Source organism: Myxine glutinosa, chromosome 1, assembly GCF_964187855.1.
Source record: "Myxine glutinosa chromosome 1, kmMyxGlut1.1, whole genome shotgun sequence".
Classification (NCBI taxonomy): Eukaryota; Metazoa; Chordata; class Myxini; order Myxiniformes; family Myxinidae; genus Myxine; species Myxine glutinosa.
The window spans coordinates 276969789-276988414 of record NC_136261.1 but is presented as its reverse complement, the minus strand read 5'-3'; the positions used below and the strand labels follow the sequence as shown (position 1 = coordinate 276988414).

General features: G+C 44.4%; 1 protein-coding gene across 1 annotated transcript in view; it reads right to left on the bottom strand.

Annotated features, from left to right (window-relative positions):
- The window catches only part of LOC137437665 (transforming growth factor beta-2 proprotein), a 58597-nt gene that overhangs the window by 19538 nt on the left and 20433 nt on the right, over nt 1-18626 (bottom strand). The window contains exons 2-5 of the mRNA XM_068132155.2: nt 18122-18270; nt 17111-17237; nt 7880-7987; nt 704-869 (exon numbers count right to left, since the gene is read on the bottom strand). Coding sequence (XP_067988256.2) covers nt 704-869; nt 7880-7987; nt 17111-17237; nt 18122-18270 — 550 coding nt within the window. The remainder of the gene's footprint in view (nt 1-703; nt 870-7879; nt 7988-17110; nt 17238-18121; nt 18271-18626) is intronic.

Genomic DNA, 18626 nt, shown 5'->3' with positions numbered 1-18626 from the left:
ACCATTGAGTGTAGAGGTAAACATCATGGAAATTATATCATGCCCTAGATTTAATTCATGCTTACCCGTGTATTTGCTTCACTGGTTCACAAGGTCTTTTGCATACATGTAATTCAGACTCTCGTCTTCATTGCTGACCACACAATGTTCGCAACATATTAATGTACATTTGTGCCAAATTTGGTGCTTGTATCACAAAATGCACAATTCTTTTGAATATTTGGGCTAAGCCGCCCCACTATATCGGCCGGCCTCGAAGACCGAAATTGTGACGGTGTCACCCGAAAAATTTGAAATTACGAAATTTGAATAAATTTGAAAAAAAAAATTACGGAATTTCAAGTGGCCCAATATCTGAAAATGTTCGCAACATATTAATGTACATTTGTGCCAAATTTGGTGCTTGTATCACAAAATGCACAACAGGTTTGCTATGCTGCTACACTATAAGAGAGAGGTGGGGGATTAAGGTGAGAAAGAGTTGGTGGATTAAGGTGAGAAGGAGGTGGGGGTTAAGGTGATAAGGAGGTGGGGGTTAAGGTGATAAGGAGGTGGGGGTTAAGGTGATAAGGGAGGGGATTAAGGTAAGAGGAGGGTGGTTAAGGGGAGCTTAGATTGGACCAAACAAAGAATCAATCACGTGCCAACGAAGCACCTGACATTTCCCTTATTCCGTGCCACGCAACAGACCCATCCTGCCCACCTGAAACAATATCCCTCATCAAGTGCACGACGCACCCTACTGCCACCTCCATTAGTTCGCCGTTCCTTAGGTAATGTGGAAAGCAGCAGATGTGGAATGTAAGGGCGTGACTGCATGGCGGCAGCCAAAACATGCATATCTCCACGATCATCCTCTTTTTCTGCATCTGAGTGTACAAGGTAAATGGAACATCGACAGCGGAGGGTTCAGACACCCCATGGTCAAACACCTACTTTATCATGATATAAACATCATCAAGACATTTTCATTAGTCTGAGCTATCATGCATACATCCATATACATACATGCAGACATATATACATGCATACATACACACATACAAACAGTACCTTCACAAAGTATTCACACCCCTTCACTTTTTCACATTTTGTTGTTATAACTTGAATTTAAAACGGATTAAATTGAGACTTGTTTTATCACTGATCTCCCCATAATACCCCATAGTGTCAGTGGAATTATTTTATCTAAATTTTTACAAAATAATTCAAAAGAAAAACGGAAATATCTTGAGTCAATAAGTATTCACCCCCTATACTATGACACTCCAAATTGAGCTCAGGTGCATCCATTTCCTTTGATCATCCTTGAGATATCTCTACAACTCCATTGGAGTCCACCTGTGGCCAATTCAATTGATTAGACATGATTTAGAAAGAAACACACCTTTCTATATAAGGGTCCCATAGTTGACAGTGCATGTCAGAGCAGAAACTCTACCATGAAGTCCAAGGAACTGTTCGTAGAACTCCGAGATTTAATTTTGAGGAGGCATAGATCTGGGGAAGAGTATAAAACAATTTCTAGGGTGAGGAAAGTTCTCGTGAGCTCCATACTTAGGAAATGTAAAGAATATGGAACTACGCAGTCTCTTCCAAGAGCTGGCCGTCCGACCAAACTGAGCAACCGGGCAAGAAATACCTTGGTCAGGGAGGTGACCAAGAACCTAATGACCACTCTGACAGAACTACAGAGTTCCTTGGCTGAGATGAGCAAACCTGCCGGTTGGACAACAGTCTCAGCAGCACTTCACAAATTTAGGCTTTACGGGAGAGTGGCCAGACGGAAGCCACTCCTGAGAAAAAGGCACATGACAGCACACCTGCAGTTTCCAAAAAGGCATGTAAAGAACTCACGTCAAGAACATGAGGCAAAAGATTCTGTGGTCTGATGAGACAAAAATTGAACTATCTGGCCTGAATTCAAAGTGCTACATCTGGTGGAAACCGAGCACAGCTCATCACCCATCTAACACCATCCCTATTGTGAAGCATAATGGTGGCAGCATCATGCCATGGAGATGCTTTTCAGCGGCATGCACTGGTAGACTTGTAAGGATATAGGAAACAATTGATGGAGTCAAACAAATGCAGGCAAATCCTTGAGGAGAACCTACTTCAAGGTGCAAAAGACCTTAGACTGTGGCGAAGATTTACATTCTAACAGGACAATGACCCCAAGCATACAGCCAACGCAACACTAGAATGGTTTCAGAACAAGAACGTGAAAGCCCTTGGAGGCCAGGCCAAAGCCCAGACTTGAATTCCATTGACAATCTGTGGAAAGACTTGAAGATGGCTGTGCACCGACACTCCCCTTCCAACTTGACAGAGCTTGAGCAAATCTGCGAGGAAGAATGGGAGAAACTCCCCAAATCCAGATGTGCAAAGCTGATACAGACATACCCAAGAAGACTTGCGTGTTGACTCAGGGAGTTGAATACTTATGTAAATTAGATATTTTGGTATTTCATTTTTAATAATTTTATAAAGATTTCTAAAAAAAGAAGTCCACTTTCAAATTATGGGGTATTATGTGTATTTCAGTGACAAAAATCTCAATTTAATCAATATTTATTCAGACTGTAATACAACAAAATGTGAAAAAGTTAAGGGGTGTGAATACTTTCTGAAAGCACTGTATGTACACAGAAAGAGCACTATCCTTTTCCTTCCTGACCCCTCTCCAATCATTCCTGTTCACTGTGATTTTCCCGTAATATGTCTGTTATCTTTGTTCCCCACCTTCCCTATCCCTTTTCATTAATTTTCTCCCACTCTCCTTTATTTTATCATAATGTCAGCATAATCCTGATAACATTTGAAATCCTGGTAACATTTGAAATCCTGATAACATTTGAAACTAGTCAGCATCTGAAAATGCAAAGCCCGTCCGCATATGTTTGTATGCAAACGTCTTCTTCTTCTTCTTCTTCCATGTGTTCAAAATAATGAAAACAGTTTTAAAAAAATTACAAAATGAAAATTGATGATTTAAGCAGCCTTGACCTTTGAGCTTTAGATCTAAAAAAATAATCAGCTACTAGCTTTTGATTGGTGAACCAATTAAATGACCCAATATGCGAATTCTTAAAATTTCAGGTCAATTGGATGAAAATTGACAATTTTATGCAACCTTGACCTTTTGATCAAAAAAAAAAGGAATCAGCTTCTAGATTTTGATTGGTGAACCAATTCAGTAACCAAAATGCAAATTCTTTAAATTTCAGGTAAATTGTGAAAAAATTGACGATTTTATGTGATTTTGACCTTTGACCTTTTGACCTTTTCAGCAAATTATAAATTTGCCTTCTCCATATTCTCAATAAAGCTTTGTTGAAAATTTGATGACAAAACTCAAATGGTAAATTCAAATTGCAGGTCAATTGGATGAAAATTTATTACGCTGACCTTTTAGATGACGCTGACCTTTGACCTTTTGACAAAATTATTAATTTGCCTTCTGTGTATTATCATAATGATGCTTTGGTGAAAATTTGATGATAAAAGCTCAAATGGTAAAAAAAAAAAAAGTTACGGCCTGGACAGCCACACACACAGACACACAGAAGTGATTACAAAACTCCGTCTCCTGCTATTCAGGTGACAGGATAATCATGATAACATTTGAAATCATTATAACATTTGAAATCATGATAGCATTTGAAATCATAACATTTGAAATCATGATAACATTTGAAATCATGATAGCATTTGAAATCATGATAACATTTGAAATCATGACAACATTTGAAATCATGATAACATTTGAAATCATGACAACATTTGAAATCATGACAGCTTTTGAAATCATGATAACATTTGAAATCATGATAGCATTTGAAATCATACCATTTGAAATCCTGATAACATTTGAAATCACGATAGCATTTGAAATCATGATACCATTTGAAATCATGATAGCATTTGAAATCATGATAACATTTGAAATCATGATAACATTTGAATTCATGATAGCTTTTGAAATCATGATAACATTTGAAATCCTGATAACATTTGAAATCATGACAACATTTGAATTCATGATAGCTTTTGAAATCATGATAACATTTGAAATCCTGATAACATTTGAAATCATGACAACATTTGAATTCATGATAGCTTTTGAAATCATGATAACATTTGAAATCCTGATAACAAATCATGACAATATTTGAAATCCTGATAACAAATCCTGATAACATTTGAATTCATGATAGCTTTTGAAATCATGATAACATTTGAAATCCTGATAACAAATCATGACAACATTTGAAATCCTGATAACAAATCCTGATAACATTTGAAATCATGATAACATTTGAAATCCTGACAACATTTGAATTCATGATAGCTTTTGAAATCATGATAACATTTGAAATCATGATACCATTTGAAATCATGATAACATTTGAAATCATGATAGCATTTGAAATCATGATAACATTTGAAATCATGACAACATTTGAAATCATGATAACATTTGAAATCATGACAACATTTGAAATCATGACAACATTTGAAATCATGATAACATTTCAAATCATGATAACATTTGAAATCATACCATTTGAAATCCTGATAACATTTGAAATCATGATAGCATTTGAAATCATGATACCATTTGAAATCATGATAGCATTTGAAATCATGATAGCATTTGAAATCATGATAACATTTGAATTCATGATAGCTTTTGAAATCATGATAACATTTGAAATCCTGATAACATTTGAAATCATGACAACATTTGAATTCATGACAGCTTTTGAAATCATGATAACATTTGAAATCCTGATAACAAATCATGACAATATTTGAAATCCTGATAACAAATCCTGATAACATTTGAATTCATGATAGCTTTTGAAATCATGATAACATTTGAAATCCTGATAACAAATCCTGATAACATTTGAAATCATGATAACATTTGAAATCCTGAAAACAAATCATGACAACATTTGAAATCCTGATAACAAATCCTGATAACATTTGAAATCATGATAACATTTGAAATCCTGAAAACATTTGAATTCATGATAGCTTTTGAAATCATGATAACATTTGAAATCATGACAACATTTGAATTCATGATAGCTTTTGAAATCATGATAACATTTGAAATCATGATAACATTTGAAATGACAACATTTGAATTCATGATAGCTTTTGAAATCATGATAACATTTGAAATCATGATAACATTTGAAATCATGACAACATTTGAATTCATGATAGCTTTTGAAATCATGATAACATTTGAAATCATGATAGCTTTTGAAATCATGATAACATTTGAAATCCTGATAACAAATCATGACAACATTTGAAATCCTGATAACAAATCCTGATAACATTTGAAATCATAACATTTGAAATCCTGACAACATTTGAATTCATGATAGCTTTTGAAATCATGATAACATTTGAAATCCTGCTAACATTTTAAATCATGACAACATTTGAATTCATGATAGCTTTTGAAATCATGATAACATTTGAATTCATGATAGCTTTTGAAATCATGAGAACATTTGAAATCCTGATAACATTTGAAATCATGATAACATTTGAAATCCTGATAGCGTTTGAAATCATGATAACAATTGAATTCATGACAACATTTGAAATCATGATAACATTTGAAATCATGATAGCATTTGAAATCATGATAACATTTGGAATCCTGATAGCATTTTAAATCATGATAACATTTGAATTCATGACAACATTTGAAATCATGACAACATTTGAATTCATGATAGCTTTTGAAATCATAACATTTGAAATCCTGATAACATTTGAAATCATGACAACATTTGAATTCATGATAGCTTTTGAAATCATGATAACATTTGAAATCCTGATAACAATTCATGACAACATTTGAAATCCTGATAACATTTGAAATCATGATAACATTTGAAATCATAATAACATTTGAAATCATGACAACATTTGAATTCATGATAGCTTTTGAAATCATAACATTTGAAATCATGATAACATTTGAAATCCTGACAACATTTGAATTCATGATAGCTTTTGAAATCATGATAACATTTGAAATCCTGATAACAAATCCTGATAACATTTGAATTCATGATAGCTTTTGAAATCATGATAACATTTGAAATCATGATAGCTTTTGAAATCATGATAACATTTGAAATCCTGATAACATTTGAAATCCTGATAACAAATCATGACAACATTTGAAATCCTGATAACAAATCCTGATAACATTTGAAATCATGGTAACATTTGAAATCCTGACAACATTTGAAATCATGACGACATTTGAATTCATGATAGCATTTGAAATCATGATAACATTTGAAATCCTGACAACATTTGAAATCATGACGACATTTGAATTCATGATAGCATTTGAAATCATGATAACATTTGAAATCCTGATAACAAATCATGACAACATTTGAAATCCTGATAACAAATCCTGATAACATTTGAAATCATAACATTTGAAATCCTGACATTTGAATTCGATAGCTTTTGAAATCATAACATTTGAAATCCTGATAGCATTTGAAATCATGACAACATTTGAATTCATGGTAGCTTTTGAAATCATGATAACATTTGAAATCCTGATAGCATTTGAAATCATGATAACATTTGAAATCATGATAGCATTTGAAATCATGATAACATTTGAAATCATCATAGCATTTGAATTCATGACAACATTTGAAATCATGATAACATTTGAAATCATGATAACATTTGAATTCATGACAACATTTGAAATCATGATAACATATGAAATCATGATAGCATTTGAAATCATGATAACATTTGAATTCATGATAGCTTTTGAAATCATGATAACATTTGAAATCCTGATAACATTTGAAATCATGATAACATTTGAAATCATGATAGCATTTCAAATCATGCCAACATTTGAAATCATGATAACATTTGAAATCATGATAACATTTGAAATCATGATAACAAATCATGACAACATTTGAAATCATGATAACATTTGAAATCATGATAACATTTGAATTCATGACAACATTTGAAATCATGATAACATTTGAATTCATGATAGCTTTTGAAATCATAACATTTTTAATCCCGATAACATTTGAAATCATGATAACATTTGAAATCCTGATAGCATTTGAAATCATCATAGCATTTGAATTCATGACAACATTTGAAATCATGATAACATTTGAAATCATGATAACATTTGAATTCATGACAACATTTGAAATCATGATAACATTTGAAATCATGATAGCATTTGAAATCATGATAACATTTGAATTCATGATAACATTTGAAATCATGATAGCATTTCAAATCATGATAACATTTGAAATCCTGATAACATTTGAAATCATGATAACAAATCATGACAACATTTGAAATCCTGATAACAAACCCTGATAACATTTGAAATCCTGATAGCATTTGAAATCATGATAACATTTGAAATCATGATAACATTTGAAATCCTGATAACAAATCCTGATAACATTTGAAATCCTGATAGCATTTGAAATCATGACAACATTTGAAATCCTGATAACAAATCCTGATAACATTTGAAATCATGATAACATTTGAAATCCTGACAACATTTGAATTAATGATAGCTTTTGAAATCCTGATAACATTTGAAGCAAGGATGATTTCGGAACCGTGAACCTTTCACAGATACACAATCACTTTTTTGGACCAACACCGGTGACTAAACGTCGAAGCATGAACGCCAGAACACGCCAAACCAACCTGGGTGTTCTGAAATGACTTTGTAACCTCATTGAACAAATTGTTTAGTTTACATGTTTCTTACTTGAATGTTGTACGATCAATCCTGTGTTTCATGCTCACAAACCTGTAAGACGAACTTCCAGAGTTTCCTGGTCCTTGAGGATGGTCTTGTTGGCGACATTGAATGTTGAGCAGGGACAGTGAACGCTCAGTTTCAACCCATAGTTGTGATCTGGAGAGGAAATGCCACAGGTAAATGTTCATTCTTCCTTTTTTTCAAAGCTCATCAGTTTTTTATAATGCGAAATTATTATTTATTCTCAGATTTGAATAACTGGTAAATGACTGCCTTATTAGTTAGACGAGAATATAAGACCCGTCGCTTCGCTGACGGAAATACCAATCTTTGCTGCGATGGTTAATCTACGGGGGAAGAAAATAAAAGGATTCCTGGGAGATCCTGCTCTCCGTGTAGGGATAACCATCGTCACGTGTTGGCATTTGCAGTTTTGATACGCGTGTCCATGTACCCATTCTTGGGGAAAATGCCAGAGGCATAGAAAAGGCCCCTGTATATATGGTATGTGGCAAACTCTAGAAAAGAAGGGACATTCAAAAAAAAATCGTGTGCATGCTGGACTACCCTTGTGTTCTTAGGAGGAACCAAGTAATGTCTAGAAAAGTTCATATAAAGGGGTGCCCTACATCTGGCAAATAAAATACATTTACTTCTTCATGCAACCTGTATGAATCAAATTGGCGCCCCTTTAGGTATGCGGGTGTCTTCTGATACCTCAGGGAGATGGATACCTCTGCCTTGCATAACCCTGAGGTCACCTGTGGGCAAGGTGTAGTACCTGTCAGCACCCCTTACCAGGGTGACGGTCCGCAGCCATGCTGTTTAAATGGCAGATGGCTGCACATCGGGTGGATGAGAGTCCAGTCGGCTCCAACAGCACGGGCGGAAGAGGGTGAATTCCTCAACGGCCAGCAGAGAGACGGAGAGAAGTGGCGATCCCCCCCCCCCCCCGTCTATACCACACACATACCTGTGTGTACCAGCCATAGAAATGCAAAGCCATAATTGTCCGAGGAGACTCGATATCTTCTTTTTCTATACTTTGCCACATGGCACATACCATATAAAGGGGCCTTTTCTATGCCCCTGGCATTTTTCACAAGATACATTTTAAATACGAACAAAACACATTTGTTCATCGTCCAAGACTTTATTCAAGACGATATAAAAGACGATATAAAAGACGTGAAAGAATATTCAATCCAGAGAGGATTTGAATCCACAATCCCTTGCTTGGGAGTCTGATGTTTTATCCATTAGGCCATTGGGCCAGTACATTGGAGTCTTTTTAAAATGTTTTAAACTGGTATAAAGTGTGTATGTATGTATGTATGTATGTATGTATGTATGTATGTATGTTTTCATTTGAAATCCTGATAGCATTTGAAATCATCATCAAAGAAGAAGAAATACTGTATGTGTGTGTGTGTGTATGTATGTATGTATGTATGTATGTATGTATGTATGTATGCATGCATGTATGTATGTATGTATGATGTGTGTATGTATGTATGTATGTATGAATGAATGAATGAATGAATGAATGATATATCAGTAGAAGCCGACAAACAAATTTTCAGTCCACATGTTAAAGTTGCATACACAGAAACAATCCCATATAAAGGGAGGGGTGTTTGCGCCTCCCTTTGATTATTCAACACGATATAAAATACTTCAAAAAGTAAGAAGAAAAAAGTATATTCAACCCAGATGGGACTTGATCCTGCACTCCGCAGCTTGGTAGGATCTGGTTTCGAGGTTTGGTGCGTTATCCATTTTGCCATTAATGCAGCATATTAAAGTTGGGTAATAATATGTTGAAGAGTTATAAAGTGTGTATATATTTTTATAAATTTATTTCTGTGTATATTCTGTTACGTGGTCCTCCCGGTGACTACCTGGTCTCGGTGACCCCCGGACCGTGAGAGGAACTCCGCCAGAAAGATCTATTATTTATGCGCTTTCGTAACGCAATCAATATGAATTCCAATCAATAAGAAACCCCACACCAAGGATCCGGAATAATCAATGATATAATCCCCGAGCAATCAACAACCATCCACAATCAGCAATCAATAGTACAAAGATGTAAACTCATCTATAATAACTCTAAGATGGCCATCTTATACATTCCTCACGTGAGCCCCACTCCCGACTCCCTCCATGGTCAATGTCTCTCTCAATGTCTCCGCACGTGGGCGGTTGAACGGACCCTTCCTGACGTGCTTTCACCGGGCACGTCCCGTACCGGGAACAACGGCTGCAGCGCGCACCTCCTGGCCAAGCAAAGCGGGTACAGCAAAGCAGGCAAAGCAACACGCGGCTTGCCCAGCGCGCGCGGCCCAAGGTGCGACCCGTACGCGGCCTTGTAAACGGTGAGGCGAACTGTGCCGGCTGCTTGGTTCCGTGCACGAACCCACGGTGACTTGACGTGTCAAAGGGTAGTTACACGTCCCGGTAACTCCTCTCGCCAGACGGGCTTTTAAACGCCGATTCTGTTACGTTGCTCAATCGATACCGCTCGCGTCCGAGCTCGGCGAGGAAGAAGAAGAATCGTCGCTTCTCCAGGACCTCGTGTCTTTTCTCCTTCCGTTTCCGGTCTCCTTTTTCCCAGAAGGGCTCCTGACCCTTTAATCACAACAACCTTTAATCGACTACACATTGATAAGCAAAGACCTGAATAGTAATTCACATACATTCACATAAATATGTAACTGTGGCGGACACAAAAGCCCACTGGCGTGGTGACATCATCCCGCGCACCAAGTGGGCGGTGGCCACGCCCGAGGGGTAGGCGTGGCCTCATGATATACACCGGGCACCCAGCCCGGAGCGGGCCAGTGTTACAGTGAGCTCCTACAATAAAGATGTTTATAAGTTACCGCTTGTCCGCTTCCTCCTTGCTCACAAGCAGCGAGCGTAACGCCGCGCTTTACTGGTGACCCTCGACGTTGGATCTGCCGGAGCGATCCTTCCACACGCGACGCCATTGCCATGGCCAACTTCGTCAAACTTCCGGAATTTTGGGAGGCTCAGGCCGAAGTCTGGTTCGTCCAGGCCGAAGCCCAATTTCAGCTTCGGCGCCTCACCGGCGATGACACGCGCTATTGCCACGTCGTCGCCCCCCTCGGGCCCGGCACGGCCGCTCGAGTTGTGTCCGTCCTTCGCCACCCACCGGACGGCCACAAGTACGAGGCACTCAAGCGGCTACTCCTAGCCACGTTCGGCCTCACGGACGACGCACGGGCCGACCGCCTCCTGGATCTCCCCGAGCTCGGTGACACGCGCCCGTCGGTCCGAATGGACCATATGCTGTCACTGTTGGGCGACGAAGCCCCTGGTTCTCTATTCCGGGCGCTTTTCCGGCGCCAACTTCCAGCGCAGGTTCGCCTCGCGTTGGCCGGGACCGGGCTAACGGAACCCCGAGCATTGGCAGCCGAGGCGGACAGGTACTTCGCCGCTTCGGACACGCGGGCGAGAGTCGGCGTGGCCGTCACGGCCCTCGAGGCTGATGCTGCTGCCGGGCCTCCTGCTGCTGCCTCCCATGCTGCTGTTCCACAGCATCAGCTTCTACAGCATACGCAGCATGTTCCACAGCATCATGTTCCACAGCATCAGCTTCTACAGCATACGCAGCATGCGTATACGCACCTCGTGAACGCCGCCACGCCCCGCCCACCACCGCGGCGAAAACCGCCACCGCGGGGAAACCCGCCAACTCCACCGGCCTGGCGGAGCCAGCCGCGCTCCTCCAGCTCCACCACCTGGTGCTGGTTCCACGCCAAGTTCGGCCACGAAGCTCGGCAGTGTCATCCGCCATGCTCCTTCAACAGGTCGGGAAACGCCCGGGCCGGCGCTCAATAGTGGCGATGAGCGCCGGCCGTTCGAGCAGCCTGCTGTTCATAACGGACACCTTCTCCGGGCGCCGTTACCTGTGCGACACGGGAGTGCAGGTGAGTGTCATTCCCGCCGGCACGTCAGACAAGCACGCCGCGGGTGGGGGCCCCGCGCTGCTTGCCGCGAACGGGACGCCCATCCGTACGTACGGAAAACGCTGCCTCTCTCTGCGGTTTGAAGGGCAGGTTTTCCGATGGACGTTCGTCACCGCCGACGTGCCCATGGCACTGCTTGGCGCGGACTTCCTGTGCGATAATGGGCTCCTGGTCGACGTCAAGCGCAGACGTCTTGTCCAGGCCGAGACGTTCAGCTCGCTCGCTTGTGCGTTGCCCAGCTCAACGAGCGGCTTGCCAAGCGGCTTGCCGAACGGTTCGGTTCCGGCCACGTTGGTCTGTACGCTTCCGGCAGCGGACGCATTCACCCGCCTCCTCGCCGGCTTCCCGGCCCTCACGCGGCCCACCTTCTCGGCGGGGGCCGTCAAGCACGGGGTGGCCCATCACATCCCCACCGTCGGGCCACCGGTCTACGCCCGGGCACGCCGCCTCGAGCCGACGAAGCTGGCGGTGGCAAAAGCGGGGTTCGCTACCCTGGAGCGACTCGGCATCGTTCGGCGCTCAGAGAGCGCTTGGGCGTCGCCGCTGCACATCGTGCCGAAGCCCGGCGGGGGATGGCGACCGTGCGGGGACTATCGCCGTCTCAATGACGCCACGACTCCCGACCGCTACCCCGTCCCCCACATTCAGGACTTTTCCGCCCGTTTGGCGGGCAGGTCCTTCTTCTCGAAGGTGGACCTCATACGCGGCTACCATCAGGTCCCCGTCAGGCTGGAGGACGTCCCGAAGACGGCGGTCATCACGCCATTCGGACTCTTCGAGTTCCTGCGCATGCCCTTCGGTCTGAAGAATGCGGCTCAGGCGTTCCAGCGACTGATGGACAGCGTCCTGCGCGACTTGGATTTTGTCTACGTCTACCTGGACGATATCCTCGTCGCCAGCGCGTCCCGCGAAGAGCACCTACGCCACCTCTGCACGCTCTTCGAACGCCTGGGCCAGCATGGCCTGATTGTGAACCCCGCAAAGTGCCGGTTCGGCGCCGCCACAATCGATTTTCTGGGGCACCGTGTCACCAGGCACGGAGCCGTCCCCCTGCCGGCCAAGGTGGAGGCGGTGAAGGGGTTTCCGCGCCCCCGCACGATCAGAGGGCTGCAGGAGTTCCTGGGCATGGTGAACTTTTACCATCTGTTCCTGCCCCGTATCGCCCAGCTCCTGCGCCCCCTGCACAAAGCTCTCCGAGGTAAGCCGGGCAAAGGCGACGTTACCTGGACCGAGCAGATGGACACGGCGTTCACGGGCGCGAAGCTCGCCTTGGCTAACGCCACCATGCTCGCGCACCCGGCGCCCGATGCACCGATCGCCCTCACCACCGATGCCTCGGACTACGCGGTGGGCGCGGTGCACGAGCAATGGGTGCGTGGAGCTTGGCAACCGCTGGCGTTCTTTAGCCGGCAGCTTCGCCCGCCCGAACGCCGTTACAGTACCTTCGACCGCGAGTTGCTCGGACTTCACTTGGCGGTCAGGCACTTCCGCCATCTGCTCGAGGGCCGTGCGTTCACTGCCTTCGTCGACCACAAGCCGCTGATCTTCGCGATGGGCAAGGTCACCGAGCCGTGGTCGGCCCGGCAGCAGCGTCACCTCTCGGCCGTGTCCGAGTACACGATGGACATCCAGCACGTCGCGGGGAAGGACAACCCGGTGGCGGATTGCCTTTCCCGGGCCGTCGCCCACGCAGTCCACCTCGGCATCGACTATGCCCGGATGGCAGCGGACCAGGCCGCTGACCCCGACGTCCAGGCCTTGCGGACCGCCGTCACGGGCCTCCGCGTCACCGAGGTGCCGTTCGACGGCGCGGGCGCGGCCCTCTTGTGCGACGTCTCCCTCGGGCGTCCTCGCCCCATCGTGCCCGCGGGCTGGCAGCGCCAGGTGTTTGACGCCATCCACGGCCTGTCCCACCCAGGCGCGAGGGCCTCCCAAAGGCTGATCGCTGACAAGTTCGTCTGGCATGGCCTCCGGAAGGCCGTCCGCGGCTGGGCCAGGACCTGCCTCGCGTGCCAGCGCGCCAAGGTGCACCGGCACACCCAGGCCCCGTTGGCCCCGTTCACGGTGCCGGAACGCCGGTTTGACCACGTCCACGTGGACCTGGTGGGACCTCTGCCCCCATCGCGGGGTTTCACCTACGTCCTCACCATGGTGGACCGCACCACCCGGTGGCCGGAGGCCGTGCCCTTGGCGTCGACAACGGCGGCCGATGTCGCGCAGGCTTTCATCGCCACCTGGGTCGCCCGGTTCGGCGCCCCCTCAGACATCTCATCCGACCGCGGCCCCCAGTTCACCTCGGAGCTCTGGGGGGCGGTTGCGCAGGGGCTCGGGGTCCGGCTGCACCGAACCACGGCCTACCACCCCCAGGCTAACGGCCTGTGTGAGCGATTTCACCTCTCATTGAAGGCCGCGCTCCGGGCCACCCTCCGCGACGGCGGCTGGGTCGACAGGCTCCCCTGGGTCCTGCTGGGCCTCCGGACGGCACCCAAGGAGGACCTGCACGCATCCACGGCGGAGTTGGTCTTCGGGCAACCGCTGCGGGTGCCTGGGGAATTCCTCCCCGACTCCACGGCACCATGGTCCGCGGCACAGCAGCGCTCCGCTCTGCAAGAGACCGCCCAGAGGTTCGCCCCGGTGCCAACGGCATGCCACGGGCACCCACCGACGCACGTCGCCCCGGAGCTTCGCGCGGCGGAGTACGTCTTCGTCCGCCACGATGCCCATCGGACACCACTGCGGCCCCCGTACGACGGGCCTTTCCGCGTGCTGGAGACCGGGGCGAAGCACTTCACCCTGGACATCGGCGGTACTCCTGACCGCGTTTCGGTAGACCGCCTCAAGCCGGCCCACCTCGATGTGGACCATCCACCGCCAGTGGCCCGACCCCCACGTCGGGGCCGCCCTCCTGCGGGCGGACCCCCGGCACCGCCCAGCCACGCCGCCCCCCGGTCCTGCACCCATCCCAGGGGCAGCCAGGGGCATCCCACCTGGCATCCCTGCACCCCGGACGCCGCCGATCGCCAGGGGGCGCTTCGGCCGGGTCATTCGTCTGCCCCGCAAACTGGCCCTCCAGGTGTGCGGGAATTCTGGGGGGGCGCGTGTGGCGGACACAAAAGCCCACTGGCGTGGTGACATCATCCCGCGCACCAAGTGGGCGGTGGCCACGCCCAAGGGGTAGGCGTGGCCTCATGATATACACCGGGCGCCCAGCCCGGAGCGGGCCAGTGTTACAGTGAGCTCCTACAATAAAGATGTTTATAAGTTACCGCTTGTCCGCTTCCTCCTTGCTCACAAGCAGCGCGCGTAACGCCGCGCTTTATAACAATATTTATATATATATTTATATATATTTAATTTTAAAGCAAAAACTATAGAACTTAGGTGGAATTTGTTTTGAAAGCCATTAACTAGACCTGTTGGCCGATGTATATTCTAAGTTTCAGCTAGTTTCAATGTACAGCCCTTGAGATATGAGCGCCAACACATTTTGGGCGGACGGACGGACGGACGGACGGGACAGATACCAACGTGATTGAGGGTCTTCTTAATAAAACTCCAGAACGTGGAAAAAGACGTTGCTGAAATTTGGAACATATTTGTACCTCAACGTACAAAGCATTTACTTCTGACATTTGCAGCCGATTTCGTCCAGTAGAAGCCGAGAAACGTATTTTCAGTCCCCATGTTAAAGCTGCATACAGAGAAACGATCTCTTGTATAAAGGGAGGGGCGCTTTGCGCCTTCCTCTGATTTAAAAAAAAGAAGTTTATATTATTTATTTTGGATCACAAACATTCCCGGGAGTTACCCGAATCCACCGTCGTTGGATTTATTGAAATCCGTTAATCCGTTCTCAAGTTATAACACGACAAACAGACAGACACGGCTCCTTTTATAATATAGATGTGATCACAAGAAATGTTTGTTGGGTTTTACTTATAGTCGTGTTGATATAACTAAGTTGCTACTTTTCTTAACTTTCATAAAGACTAAAATTGAGAGAAATGTTTTCCAGATCATTGGAATAAGTTATGTGGAAGAAGAAGAAATGTTCTGTCCCACTCTTTCCTCCAAGGCTTCAAGCAGGTGGTGCACCACCATGTCATGTCATTCCGTATCCCAGCCTGGTGTTGGCCTAACGGTTAAGGTCGTTGGCTTGAGATCTTAGGGTCCTGAGTTTGAGCCCCTGTCATGCCGTATCCCAGCCTGGTGTTGGCCTAATGGTTAAGGTCGTTGGCTTGAGATCTTAGGGTCCTGAGTTTGAGCCCCTGTCATGCCGTATCCCAGCCTGGTGTTGGCCTAATGGTTAAGGTCGTTGGCTTGAGATCTTAGGGTCCTGAGTTTGAGCCCCTGTCATGCCGTTGAATTAACACCAGTTAGACTTTGAGGTCAAATTTTAAAATTGTCATTTTCATCCGATTGACTTGAAAATTGAACAGCATTTGCATATTCAGTCACTAAATTGGGAAACGAACTATTTGTGAGGTCAAAAGGTCAAAGGTCACCTCAAGGTCAAACTCCTAAAATCATTCATTTTCATCTGAAAATGGTCACTTTTCATCCTATTAACTTGATAATTAAACAACAATTACATAGTGCATCACTGAATTGGGAAACCAACTATTTTTGAGGTTAGAAGGTCAAAGGTCAATTCAAGGTCAAACTTTTAATATCATCAACTTTCAGCTGAAAAAATCATCAATTTTTATCCCATTACCTTGAAAATTAAACAACAATTGCACAGTGCATCACTGAATTGGGTAACCAACTATTTTTGAGGTCAAAAGGTCACCTCAAGGTCAAACTTCTAATATCATCACTTTCCAGTTGATAAATCAGCAATTTTTATCCCATTAACTTGAAAATTAAACAACAATTGCCCAGTGCATCACTGAATTGGGTAACCAACTATTTTTGAGGTCAAAAGGTCAACTCAAGGTCAAACTTCTAATATCATCACTTTTCAGCTGATAAATCATCAATTTTTATCCGATTGACTCGAGCTTTGATTAAGATCGTCAATTGAAATCTTAATGAAATGGACAATTTGATGTATCCATGGCAACGTTTTTTGGGAGGAGGGATGGATTTTGCAAGTGTCGTGCTCTGCATGACGTCTTCTTGTTTGTTTATCCTCTTGCTTATTGTGTCCAACTCTTTCCCCACTGTCGGTTCAAACCCTCCGTCACCTGTCACCTCACTCTCTCATAAGTCTGAATCTTGTAAAAAAACAGAAGAAAAAGTATAGAATAATGGTTTAAAAATAAATGACCATTGCATATACCTGGGAACCTTGTCCATTCTCGCACAGCCTCGCTCACATTGAAGGAGAGCCACTCTTCTGCATCTCGTGGGTTAACCACGCGGCTGCCCAAATAACGCGCATTGCCACCTGGCTGGTCTGACAGCAGCTGTGATCATGGGTGATTGGGAGTAAGGGGGGAAAAACCACCACAATTAGAAAGTCGTTTTGCTTGCAGTGAAGCAAAAGCCAAATTACAAAATTGAAAATTATTAGTTCTGATCCTTTTTTAATTCGCTGGAATATGCATTACAAGTACAACAACTGCAGAAGTATTCAGAGTGAATTCCCAATATCAGGATCCAATCAGGATCCCCCAGAGGCAATATCTGGCTGGCATCACAAAAACTACTGAGAAAGTTAATGCTTAAATGTGCAATTTAAAAAAAACTTATTTAAACAATAAAGTGACAAATTCACTAATTATCACATCTCATAATTCTCAGGTTTTAATATGAGCCCGGTTTACCTAAACATAGGGTAGAGGGTAGAGGGAGAGGAGGGGAGGGAGCGGAGGGGAGGAAGGGAGGGGGAAGGGAGGGGAGGAGGGTAGAGGGAGAAGGGAGTGGGAAGGGTAGGGGGAGGGGGAGGGGGGAAAGGGAGGGGGGGCAGGAGGGAGGGGGAGGAGGGAAGGGGAGGGGAGGGGGTTAAAGCACTTTTGCATCGACCGGCTGAAACCGGTATTAAACCAACAACTGTGATGGCAAGTTAACTGTGAACCATACTGCCCATCATGGTGGAACTAGCACAGTAAAGGGACCATTATTGTCCAATAAATAATCATTATGGTTGGAGATAAGTTGTGATGCTGTTTAAAATGATGATTGTCATATTGGTCGTTTGGTTGATACTGTTGTTGGTGAAGGCAGTAGCAATTGTGATTATGCTGTTGCTAATAGTTACGCTGATGTTTCCGTCACAATGATCAATCGTCAGTAAAGCCGTTTGTGACGTCATTGATGATCCACACACAATCAAGCGTTATGGCCACACCTGGTAAAGTTCGAGTCGCTGCTCATTTTGCTGGGCCAGCAGGTTGACCGCCTTGTGCACCCGGAGCTCCGCCGTCGCTATGACCACATCAGTGGACACGCCACTGATGTCGCAATGGAACGTGAAGAACAATATCTGCCCATGAACTCCTGAAAAATGAACAAGATTCGAGTCATCTGTTAAGGCTGCTGTCTGAATGAACTGGCTGTTTGACTTTTGTGAATTTGTTCGAGTCAGACCTCATGGTACACATTATCACCTTCCTGATAAAGACAATTGGTGCTCTGAAGCGGTCTCTTGGCAAGGAATGTGTGTGGCTTGCCAATGACTTCCCAGCATCAGTGAAGCTTGGAATTTGGAATATGGCTGTAGTACCAGCACACAATGCTCTACTCTTCACAAAAGGCACTATGGAATATTTAACATTCAAAATGGAGTACACAGTACTAGCAATTGTTTATTGTACCTTTCAAAATGATTAAATACCTTCTTTTGTAAATTCCTT